General features: G+C 42.5%; 1 protein-coding gene across 1 annotated transcript in view; it reads right to left on the bottom strand.

Moving 5' to 3' along the window:
• Positions 1-8,910, bottom strand: part of dnmt3ab (DNA (cytosine-5-)-methyltransferase 3 alpha b) — a 40,267-nt gene extending 31,357 nt beyond the window's left edge. Inside the window, exons 1-3 of the mRNA XM_040136987.1 lie at positions 8,805-8,910; positions 7,389-7,605; positions 3,423-3,521 (exon numbers count right to left, since the gene is read on the bottom strand). Coding sequence (XP_039992921.1) covers positions 3,423-3,521; positions 7,389-7,490 — 201 coding nt within the window. The 5' untranslated portion in view covers positions 7,491-7,605; positions 8,805-8,910. The remainder of the gene's footprint in view (positions 1-3,422; positions 3,522-7,388; positions 7,606-8,804) is intronic.
• Positions 8,911-13,033: the final 4,123 nt, after the last annotated feature.

Here is a 13,033-nt window from a genome sequence, read left to right as displayed (position 1 = left end):
GCATAAAAAACGGGCAATTTGCTCACACACACACACGCACGCACACAGGCACGCACACACACGCACACACAACCGTAGACACAACTGTCGCTGAAAGAATTACGCAACAGATTAGCGACCCAGTGAACTACATGAGGCCCCTGCCAGAGGTCAGAGTTCACAGTCAGTAAATCGGGCAGCTAAGACAGGCAGACAGAGGTCAAAACAAAACATTGACTACCGAATCCAACTTACTGCTGCAGCATTACAACTTACACACCACCATGCTACCAGATGTAGTGGTATTCAACTTGTAAACTATTAAGGCTGCACTTATATATATATATATATTTTTTTTTTTCTTTATTTTTTTTTTCGTGTTAACAACGGATCAGAAGACTATGTGTAATGTGAAAGGCATCACTTGTAGCGATAAACCTATTGATAAATACCATCCAACTTGGAAGTCCTCAGCTCGATGCGGTGCTTTAGCGCCTTTCAGTGCAGTCTTTTGGTTTTACGGTTCAGTCTCACTTTTACGGTTCAGTATCAGTGTTGTTATCGGCCACATCATGGAGCTCTTTTCAGCCAAAAGGCTGCGATAAACCACTGTACGCTGTCTGCCCGGCACCAAACTGCAGACAGACACCATTAGCAACTAGCTGGTAAACGCGTTGGAGCATTTAGCGGCTAAAAAGCCAGACATTTTCCCCAGAAGTTGCTGGGGACCAAAGAGAGAGCTAAAAGAAGAATGAAAAAACGATTAATGCTGCTTTAATTATTGATTTGAAATTAATTCATGCTGTGTATTCTTATACATTTTTATGTGGATTTGTGAGACTGCTGGTAGGTTGCTATAGTATATGCTATATATGTATGCTAGGTCGGTGGGATGACGCAAAAATCTGCACTGAAAAACAAATTATGTCACGCCACTGCATTTAAACATGTTTTATTTACATACACTTAGATATAGTACATTTATTTATTGATTGAGTGAGTTCTCACTCAGTTAATCAATTAATTTTACATCTTACAGATGAAACTTGGCTAAGATACATGTCAACATGCAGCCTGTTTGTGCTACATTATACCCCAGGTTTCACTCTCACGGGCTTTGAGATAACGCTTTATTGAACCCAAGGTGTTAATATTATATTAGGAATTTAGAGCAGATTACTGAATAATGTGAGCAGCTGAGCATTTTGCAACCTCCCTCAGACTAACCAAAGGCGCTGAATGTTACAGTCTAGACCCCTGACAATAAAGAGCAGTTTAACGAAAAGTTAATATTTAAAATCTAAAACCCTGTCAGATGAGGACAATGAGTTAACAATTTGCTTTGTTTTGTGTTTTTCTAGAAGGCTAGGCTCGGGGCTAGTGACATGCCGCCTTCATCAGCCGTCCACAGCTTAACCTTTTGTTTTTAACCAAAAATTGAACAATTAGCCCAAAAAAAGAAAAATCGTCCACCACTGATCCATGTAAGAGAACCGTCAGTGTCTTTTTGACAGCATTTTCATTTGGCAAGTACTAATTGGAAGACAGTCTCATTTTGAGAAGAACAACAACAACAGTGAACCACCCATTTGACTAAATTGTCTGTACATGTTTCTGAGTATAGCTTTACTTTATCTGTTATAGAAAACTACCACTCAGTTGCCTTAAATACACTGACACAGACCCTGAGGGATATCCCCACTGTATATTATCTGTAAATATTTTTCTAATCCCCTTTTTGGTCTGTTGAATCGCACTGTGAGAATTAATTAATATGATTTAAAGCACGGGCTTATGCAAATGATAACATCTCAGGGAAAAAACATACCCAGACACATGCTGGCCCAAGAGTCATTATTAAATCAGGGCTTTTAAAGACAAAAGGCATCATAAACAGATTACAAATGGTGTTAGTGAAGTGTCTGTGCGTATCTTAGAAAGATGGTGGAGACTGTGTGATGTTTATTCATGAGTACAAATAGGTACACGTGGTGTCATACATGTTAACAGGTATCTGAGGGCTGAAACAACACTGAGGCTGCTGATACATGTAATATATTGTGCACTTATTAAATTTCTGTTATTATCATTATTATTATTATTTCCGTGTCTTGGCACAGAAACATCGAAATTTGCAGAAATTTTGCAGAAATTTGTAAAGTTCTACCAGGAGCTTTTACTATTCAAAGCCTCACAATTAGCATTTAGGCCATCATGGAACACTTAAAGCTGGGTTATCTTTAAAACTAGTTCATATGATGTTATGGCAGAATGTTTATAGCTGTTCCAAAAGGCCACGCTCGATGATGGGTTTGAAAAGCCTGCTGTCAGAGAGAGGGGGTGACGTGATAATCATGCAAATGGATAACAATTTACTCCTTTGGACCATGAGTGTCTTCTCCTTGAAGACATTCATGGCATTGCACTCGTTTTGAAGTACAATGAAAAAAGGAGAATTTGAGAGAGAAGTGTAAACTTTCCTACTCTCACCTATTGCTGTGTGAAATGGGCGGGAATGTCCGATTGTTGGTTTTGGAAAGTTACAAAAATGATGCGGCTCAGCCCCCCCGATTCCGATGTCGGAAAGGTGTATGCTAATGGTACACTTATGTTCCAACTGAAATGCTTATCGGATGGTTGAACTGCGTCTTAAATTGCGGGGGCTATGTCCGGCAATTCCTGCAATCCGACATTCACGCCCGCTTCCCGCAGTGATTAGCCACCTGTGTGGAGTCGAGAAAAACAATCAAGGTCTGAACCTCTCTCTCAAACTCTCCCTTTCACACTTCACATGACTATCTCTGTCACTTTCATATGAGCGACTGAGTGCGCTACTATGAATGTATGAATGTCGCCCAGGAGAGACTGTCCGAAAATGTGCGCAGTTATCTCCATATTTACACGTTTAACCGCGTCTCGCTCCTCTCTTTGTCAGCAGTTTTCCCCCCGTCTGCGAGTGTGGCAGTCCAGAACAGCTGCCTTTCGAGGCGATTGGACATCATCTTGTATGAGCTACTTCTTTTTTTGCCATTTTGTCTTTTATTGGATAGTTGACATTGAAGGGGCAGACAGGAAACAAGTGGAACAGCTGGAGTCAAACTGTGGACATTGCAGCTATGTGGCACCGGCTATAAACTTCTTTAAGTGATTGAAGTTCCTTATTATACTACTCATTATATAGCACAAAAACTGGAATTGAGGGAATATTTCACATTCGCCCTACAGACCAAACTAAATAAATTAATTAAATATGTAGTTTCACAGATTCTCTTTATGTTACTTTGCTCAAGGACCACCTGATATCTAATCTTGACTATGAGCAATATTTGACCAATACATCTGGAAAACTGATTTAAAAAAAAAAAAAAAAAATCACTTCTAAAACCAGTATGAATGGATGGATGGAGATGTAAAATTTTCTGACATGTCACATCAACACTCACTGGAAACTTTCTTCCGGGCTTGCCAATTTTGCAAGAGGCACTACTTTTAGCCGACTTCTCCTCTGTCATCAGGTCCATGTCCAGTATTGTGCTCTCACCCTGTGAACAAAAAGAGCAAACCATGGTTTGGACACAGTATCCTGCAATAATCGAAGCAACAGTGCACTTATTTATGGGAATGTCAAGTTTACTTTTAAGGCCTGGATGCACATGCGACACATCTTTCCAGGTTATGAAGGATTATGTTTGTGCATACAGTAAACTAAGTAGCGATTTCACCTCAGCTAAAGATGCAGCAGGAGTGATACCAGATCTGCAGGACACTCACAAAACTGCACCTCAGTAAAACACTTGAACATTTCGGGGGGGAACTGCAGCGGGTCCTTGAGTGTCTTTGGCTGAGTGGACAATGAGACAGATAGAAATTGAATGACACGTTCCTTTGAACACGGCTGAAGTGAAAGCTCTGCGGACGCAGCGCTGACCTTCCACAGACAATCCCCTCTTGACACTGTTACAAAGACGTCGAGCGGCCCCGCCTTCCCTTGCTGCAATTTCTTTTTGATTAATAAAACTGTCTAACTCCCATGAACAAAGCCCCGTGTCCGCCACCACCAAGTACCCCCGGGGTTGATGGGAGAAAAGATGATCCTAATGTGGATGCTTTGAGTGTCAATATTGACTGAATAGGACCACCAGCACCAGGTCTGAATGCAGATGAGACTGCAAGGCCATTCCTGACAGCTGCACTGGGGGGTGGAGGGCTGGGTCCCTATTAAATTCCTTCACTACTGAATGCGAGATTCCCCTCAAAGCTAAATGGGCTCCCCGCACTGTAAGGCATCCTGCAACCGAGACCCTCCGCTGACCTGGATTTAAGTACCTTTGTTTTAAGCCTAGGCACTGTGAGGTAGGATAACATGAGAGACGACTACTGTAAGATACTACATGACTTTGTCTTTTTTATAATGGGTGGAGTTGAATACAGCAAAAGAACTCAGTGACGGGATTGCAGAAGAACAGTGAGGAAGACCAGGGACAGGTGCAGCACCTTGAATAACTCCAATAAGAAGCAAGCTTGGGTGATAACACTCTACACTGCACGTGTGCAGTTTCATAGTCTTCCTGCTTAACAAGATTATTTCAAAACTACCTGAAAACAAGTCGCAATTGCAAATATAGACATGTACATCTATCTGTCCCCTTAAGTATCTGTATTTGAATTAGTTATGCATCCTGGTTTTACATGAAAATATTTAAACTATTTATTTCAGCTGATGTTCAAGGTTTATTCTGGATCTTGAAACAGGAGAGTATAAGGGTCCTTTCATTAGGGGGTCATATCACATGATCTTCATCATCAGATGACATTTGCCCAGTTGTTATGGAATTGCAGATGTTGAAGTCTCCTTTCTTTCTGTGCACTTTAAGGGCGTCTCTTGCCCAAGTTAGAATTAAACCCTTTGGCAAACTCCATCTGTTGTCAAAGCTCATGTGATATCATCAAAAACTCCAGAACCGCTACTGCATGGGCCTTGTGGTGAGATTGTTTTGCTCAGCAGCTGCTTTGTTGTTTTCAAGGTCAAAAATAAACTCAGAACCTCACATTTTAAATCAACATGGACAGGACGTCTGTAAAGTGCTGCAAAAAGTCAAAATCTTGACACATACGCAATTTCACGACTGTTGGGGAAATCGTTTCCCTTCTTATCATATGATCAAAAGCTCCAGAACCGCTACTAAATGGACCTTGTGGTGAGGCAAATGTGGGGTTTTGGGGGTTATGCTAGTCGTTCAGTGGTGTATGATGTGGAACTATGTAACTGTGAGATCCCCAGTTCCATTCCTGGGACGCTGGAGGGTTAGGAACAGAAAGAGAATTGATGAGCCCCTCAAACAATGACGGGCTGGGGTAATGTATCACTGCTGTCAAAACTGCTGATCTTATATTGTGAGATTAGCACCTGTGGTGACAGCTATCACGCCGGTGTCACCATTTGTAGATATATCATAATTTGTAACCTCATGTCACGCAGCTAAAGGTTTGCAGTGGAAATACAGTTGAAATTCCCGATCCGGTCACAGAATAAAGGGCAACACCGACCGGGGACATGTGCATCATTTCATCCCCTCCTCCTTCTCTTTACTCTCGTTTCCTGTCTCTATATTGTACACTGTCCAGTTAAATCAAAAAAGGCATAAAAAATTTCTTTACCCGGCTTTGGCGCATGCACAGAATCCGACAGACTCCCATTGTTAAATAATGTAAATGGCGGAGGATGATAATAAACACGGGCCTTCATTTCAAAGGTCGAGCCATGTTGATTCCTGAGAGTGTTTGCTCCTAAAATGGAATAACTCCATCAACCATTAGTGTCCCAGGGTGATAAACTGATTTGCATAGAGAGATGGCTGTGATCAGACTAACCGATGCTGTGACTAATGAGCACAGGCGTATAACTGATAAAAAAAAAAATGGCTCTAAAGTCTGGAAAAATCATCATAGAATATTCATCTATGAATTTATGGATAAAGATACAGAGGTTGTTAACAAGCCTTTAAAAGGTTATTTTAATTTTAGATACTGATGCTTTTGTGAGAGAATGCGTTTTGCAGATGGTATCGGTTCATTGTGTGATTACTAATAGAGAGCCTGATGCCTTGGTTTTTCCTTACCAGGGCGGCCGAATTTGCATAGATAATAGCCTGTTTTGAGTGCAGCCTGGTGTGCAGGCTCATTTGGGAACCACTTGTATGGATGACACAATTCAGTGGTGCCGGGCTATCTCTGCAGTAACAGCCTACATCCAGCTCATCCAACTCACACACTGAGTTGAAATAACACGCCATTTTCCCACACAGCTTCACCCTAATATTTTCTGAAAGAAAAAAAAAAACAAAACCAAAACAAAAAAAAACCCCAGAACAGCCTGAAATGTGATTTGTTGTAGCCTGGAGTGAACCCTATTACACTGTCAATATCTCTGCACTATTTCCGTCTGGGTAGCCAGTTATTTAAGGCAATGTCTGTTGCCAGGCAACAAGACTAAGGGCAGTACCGTGTAATGGGAACGTAGAGGAAAAGGACAGATCCCCCTAGTAAAAGAGCTGTGGAGCCACTCCAGCTTCAGCTCAACCTATACCAGCCAACGCCCACGTCATCCACCACCATTACAACAGCAAGTGTCACATAATACAGCTGCATCTCGCAACAGCCTCCTCAGCAACGCTGCTGCCACTGCAGAGCATCGGCTCTGCTGCAGTTGCACAAGGACTCTAATAATGAGTCGGTCTGCATCATGAAAGGTGACGTGGCACTCCTCATGCTGTTGGACTCTTCGGTAAATATCGGACCATCGATACTAATCAATACAACTAAGCCCAGGATGTCATTGGGTCACAGAGATCGATGAGGCTTGACTGCCGGATTAACTCCATTTATAAAATTGGGTTAGATTTTTATTAGCTGTGACAGGATGTAACTGCACAAGCCACATTCTGCTTATTTTAAGACTCTATCTGTGCATCATCACAATAATAGCACGAGAAAAAGTGTAATATAACTTAAACCCCCCTTATACACGCATATATTCATGCACATTTAAATGCACATCATTCTCTTCATAGATATTTTTTGAAAAATACTAAAAGGCACATCGTACTACAGCAGTGTTGGATGATCGCGGGAGTGAATAATCTCCTTTTAAATCAGCTTTGATGAGTTTAAGGCCTGTAAAAAAAACAAAAAAACAATCGCTCGTCGCAGTGATGGACAGTCACATCCGATATAATCAACGGCTCAGATCAAGTCATTATAAGACAAGACTGAGTCAACTCTTTAAACCCACCACCTACTAAGATGAGAAAACCTGAGTCATTCACTAACACACCGAGCTTCAGAGGAGTCTCGGAAATTCCTCAAGTGAGATTCTCGACACACTTTTATGTATCACACCTGTTTCTTACCATTCTGTGTCCAGGTGCATCAGTGAAGTCTGAGCCTTTGAATGCAGCAGTGTTGGTGTTGGTGACAGTGTTGGACGGCATCGCTGAGAGTCTTATGGGCATATGGGTAATGACTGATGACGGGCGACGTGGGTGGGGGAAGTTTCAGGCGAAAAAAGTGAACTCAAAAGGAACAAAAATAAAGAAAGGACAGACGATCCCTCTTCTCTCCGCTCTCCTGGAAGATAAGAAAGAAATCAGCTCGCTCACTCCTCACACATTAGAAACACACATTTAGCTTTGCATTAGTGTTGTGATGCTTCGATTCAGGAGGTGGCCAGAGTTTGCTGCAGGGACAGCTACTGACACCTTTGTGAGTGCATATTTCCCCTTAAATCAGTTTGGCTAAATCTTATTTTCTGTCATGGGGAGGCACTTTTTCTGAGCACGAGCTTTCCCCTTTTGACAGGGAACGTCACATAGGAAGCTCACATGGTGCAATATGGGATACTGCATGGCTGCTCTCGCCTATAGGGCCTAGGCAACCCTTTACACCGAACGGACGTATGGACGTACAGTGATAAACGCCTGCTCCTGTGCGCGCAGTGGTTCGAATAACGCCGCGGATCAAACTGAGGAGGATCACAAAAGGCGGACAGTTATTCTTTTTTTTTTTTTCCGCCAAAATGATTAATATTTGATTTTCACCTCCATAGTCTGGGTTAAAGTTACTCCAGCAGTCAGCCATGCGCGCGCACACAGCGGAGCCACAGTTACATTGTTGTCCTCGAGGAAATGTGCAAAAAAAAAAGAAAAAAAAGAAAAAAGAAAAAAAAAATCATAGGCCTATACATCTACATTCACACAGGATGTTTCCTCGAAAGGGTTAAGTCAAGACTGATGACAATCGGTTCTGGTTTATATAGAGGGTCTAACAGGCTGCCGGAACGAAGTCCTCGCGGCCGAAAAATAATCTGCAGCAACCAGATCGCGTTATTCTTGAAAAAAATCATTTATTATCGAGGCCACACGGGCGTTTAAAGTCACCGCGTTTCCGCGCACACCGCACCACAACCGGGGCATACTCTTGCATGACTGCCATCGACTGACTTGCATTTTTAATTCAATTTGCCATTCGTTAAAACTGCAAAGTTTATTGGTTTATTTTTTATTTTTTTGGACGGGGCCAGTGCTTTTAAGGAGCCACGACCCTGGTTCTGTGCCGTAAAAAACGGCCAAGCTCAAGTGCACATCGCGATGTCCAATCAGCACATCTGCAGAAAAGCAAACCCTAAATCGCTACCCCTCCATTTCCATCGACAGCCTTCCGCTCTCGGGGCTGTCACGTTTCTGTTCACATAAAGGTTGCCCTTCCTACGTGGCTACTAGTGCCGGGTTAAACGGATTTAAATGTGTGAATCGCTGTGTGCTCGTTACCCGATTTTCCCAAGTCCCAGGCCTGGCCCTTTTTTGTTTCGCTTGCTCCCGGAGCCTGCGTCTCTCCCCGTCCTCCACCTCCCCAGCCTGCCAGCCAGCGTTCGCCAGATGCTTAGCACTGTACGGTTTCCCCGTTTCCCCGGTGCTGGCGGCCACCGGGTCCTAAAGCCGGTCTCTCCCCCCCCCCACACACGCACCCTGCTCACCACACCATAGTGTGCAGATGGGGCGGGGGAGCTGTCTGAGCCTGCTACTTGGTCGTGTCAGAGTAGCCAATTATAAAGGACCCCCAAAGTATCCACACACACACACACACACACACACACACATCTGGATTCGGCAGATCTTTATTATATCAGGTCAAGCAACGGGCCCATTGTTGTGCTGCAAATAATACTGAAATGTCCCCTTCGGAAAAAAAACCTCCATTCATTTATTCATTTTTTTTTTTTTCCTTTTAAGATAATTCTTTGACATTACTTGACAGACGACAGGAGGGGGAGCTGCAGACGGGACAAGGTGTCATATCTTATGAGTTAATCACATGTTCCGACAAAAAATGCCGAATTTGCAAAGTGAGCTTGTAGCGAGTAGAGGTAGTAGAAGAAGAGTGGAGGAAGTAGCAGAAAAGGGAAATAGTCATGTAAAGTGTGAGCGCCTCGAAATTATACTTAAGGGCGGTACTTGAGTAAGTGTTTGGTGATGATTAATTAATACATAAAAAACACATGGCAAGTCAAACATATTTTAAATCTTTTTAATATATCTCACATTTGATTTATTTACAAAAGACAGTGGCTTTTTGACATAAAACTATGTTTTGTAAAATCAACATGAGAAACAAATATGTACCAGAAGCATAACCGTACAGAACACATACATAGATAAATAACATCAGGGGAGCGCCGTCGTCCTCCTTGCACATTGTCTCTCTGCAAACGATGAAGGGATCGCAATGTATGCGTCTCCGTACGACTGGCTGCGTTTTCTCTTTTTTGTGTGTGTGTGCGTATCACCCCGGGTTTGGTCTGACAGGGTGTACAGTATTGCCTCCGCATCCGTTGAAATGACATCGGGGACCGTCCATCGGTGGATCTGGAATGTGTCTCCCATCTTCATTAGCTATTAAACGAGAGTTTCTCCGGCAAATCGAAACCATTCGCGGGCGTTCTGTGAATAAACCACGGGCAACGACGACAAACTGAAGCAGATATACTTGGATATGTACCTGTGATTTGTATAGACACACGATGCCTGCGGAACAGTTTGGCACACATGTAAAGGCTGAGCATCATTTTCCTGCAGAACACATTAAGAAACTGAATAAAATCTCTACAAAGTCACAGACTAAAACGGCGACATAAAGGCTGATAGATCATCTTATTTGCTGAATGGTTACTTCATATAGCACTTTACAGAACGGCTACAGGCACAAACTGAAAGAACAAAAAAAAAAGAAAGCTAAGTCTTGCATTTCAAATGTGTGGCCAGAAGGAAGGGGAAGGCGGGAACTCCTTAAAGTTTTACCTCTGCATTTGAATCATTTCTGAACCCTTTCAGCTGAATAAAATAAACTATCTGACAGCAGTGGTCGCAGATTTTCAAACCGTGGTATTTCAGCTTTTACACCTGCTCTGTGAGAATTCCTATTTCGGGGGAATCTGCGTTTGGACAAACCCATTACAATGACGATACTCCACTAATACCGTAAAGCAGGATAAGAACAATAATGATAACAGGGAGCAGAACAGAGGACTGAATGAAAACATCACATGTAGAACAACGATAACAGAAGAGCCTCTTTTTGTTCTTTTCCTCGACACAGTGTAACAGGTTGTTGAAACCTTGTACTTAGCTTATATAGGACAGGCGTACTGTACAAATCTCTAAACAAAAACTTCGCACCTGCTGTGGTTTAGTTCAGTCAGATTTGACCTGTTACTTCCATTTGAGAACCGACCACACGTCTGAAACTGCCCCCAGACCTTTGTCGCGCTGCATTTACTAAAAAACCCAGGCGTAGCTCTCTTTTTTAATTTGAGATGAACGGCTAACCCTGAAGGACAAAGACACTGAACCAGAGGACAAAAATGTAACGGTAACTTAGACCCAATCGCTGTCCGACTGACTCAAAATAAACTTTCTCTGGCTGACAGCTACCTCTGTAGTAGACGGAGCTCTTTGCTTTTCCACGAAAGACACGAATTCACACAGAGACAAACTATACTCAACAACATGCTTCACCAAATAGCACTTTAGAAAAACTTCTCCCCTTCTTATAATCCACATTCTTTACCCGGCATTTAGTCACGTGCTGTTGTTTTCCTCTAAATAATTGAAGAGTTTCATTCCAAAATGAGACAGATGACTGACTTGTTATGAATTTTGCCCACATGATACACAGAATTTTAGAAAGAAACCCTCCATTTTAAATTTTTATTGACCTTTAACTTTTCTGTCCGTGGCAATACTTTCTAGTACTTAAAGGACCCTGCCACCACATTTCCCCTTGAGGAGCTCTGCAGTCCCTGAGCACCTACCGTCATTGCACATAAACATCGACAATATTCCTTTATTAACTAAATAAAGCTATCAAAGCATTTCCTACTTCCTTACGAGTGACTACCTTGCATCCTCACATACTGTGTAAGTGTTCATTTTGTAACTCACAACTAAATCTCAGCGCCTAATTCATTACTATTAAACATCCCGAGGTGCTTCCCTACACTTGAAACTATAAATACGGAGGCTACCTGCTAGTCAGTGTATTTTGGAAGGAGGCACCGTGCTGCGTTGAGCGGTTTCAATGCCCTTCAGGTGGTTCAGTTGCGTTGCCACCGGGAGGAAACAACGAGACTGGGCTCATTATTGTGTTTGGAGTAGCCCCTCGGTTTCTCTTGGCCGCGCAGCCCTCTTATTTACAGGGGTGGCTCGCTGAGAGCGCGGTAGCAGCAGTACAGTATGTGAGTCACTGAGCGTGTTTACATGCGCGCAGTATTCTGGAGACCAGCTCGTATTTTCCAGGTTAAGGTCACGATGGGGATCGGCTGCTTGTTTGCATCTCGATGCCGCGCTAATGGATGCAGCTGGACACAAGAATAGAAAGAGGTAATATTATCGTAAATTTCCTCGGTGTCCCGGCGAATCAGTCCTTTTCATTAATTTTTAATCTGTTATTTGCTTTAGATAAGAAGATCAATACCACTCTCATGTCTGTAAGGTCAATGTGAGACAACACCCTGCAGACAGTTAGCTTAGCGTAGCATAAAAAGTGAAAGCAGGGGCTGACTGTATCTCGTCTTTTTTAGTTTGTGGTTTTATGGGGCGGGGGGGTTATGTTTCCTGGCTTGCAACCTCCCAGGGACAACAAGACTGCATCAAGTCACTGTAGCCAGCCAAAGAGTAGTCCAGCACATAAACTCCCCGTACCACAACTTGTTGTTTTTACACTTTGGTTTTGTACGTATTAAAGACATAACATGCTAATTAGTGAGCTTCGGTGGCGCTGTTAGATGGATTTTATTGCCTTTGGACAGAACCAGGCTAGCTGTTTTTCCCCGGTTTACAGTCTTTGTGCTAATCTAAGCTAACATTTCGAACTAAGTGATGGAAAATGTAATTTCTTTTCTAATCTATAAAATTTCATGAAGTGATAAAAATTCTCATTCCTTTTTTCCCGAGGCCACGGTGACGCCTTCAGCTTCTTTGCTTTTGCTTGTTTTGTCAGAATAAAACTTTGAAGATGAAAACTAACTGACTAACTAAACTAACTCTGGTACAATAAATCAAATGGTAACGTGTTTTGTATGTCAACACGGTCCCTTAAAAAGAAAATTTGTTTAAAACAACAAAAAACAAAACAAAACAAAGGTTTGGGATAACGAGGAGACTTGGAACAGCTGAAGGACCGGAAACAGGGAAACAAATAGTTTTAAGGTTACAATAATCTGCCTACCAGCACCTTTAAAGCTCACTCAGTAACAAGTAATGTCTAAGGAGAAAAAAAAAATAACAAAAACGACAAGTTGTGCTTTTACAGGGGATTATGTGCCAGACTATTTCTTGGTTGGACGCAGTGACTCATAATGACAGCGAAACTCTGTGAAGTCACTTTCTTAACCCTCCAGCGGAGCCGGGTTAGCCGTTTTCCCCTGTTCCCAGTCTTTACTCTAAATTAAGCTGCGTCCTGGCTCCAGCTCAATTTTGTAACGGACGGACATGAGAATGGT

The sequence above is a fragment of the Xiphias gladius genome, chromosome 10 (assembly GCF_016859285.1).
Source record: "Xiphias gladius isolate SHS-SW01 ecotype Sanya breed wild chromosome 10, ASM1685928v1, whole genome shotgun sequence".
Classification (NCBI taxonomy): domain Eukaryota; kingdom Metazoa; phylum Chordata; class Actinopteri; order Istiophoriformes; family Xiphiidae; genus Xiphias; species Xiphias gladius.
Note: the sequence above shows the minus strand (reverse complement) of the source record. Positions and strands in the feature narration are given on the sequence as shown.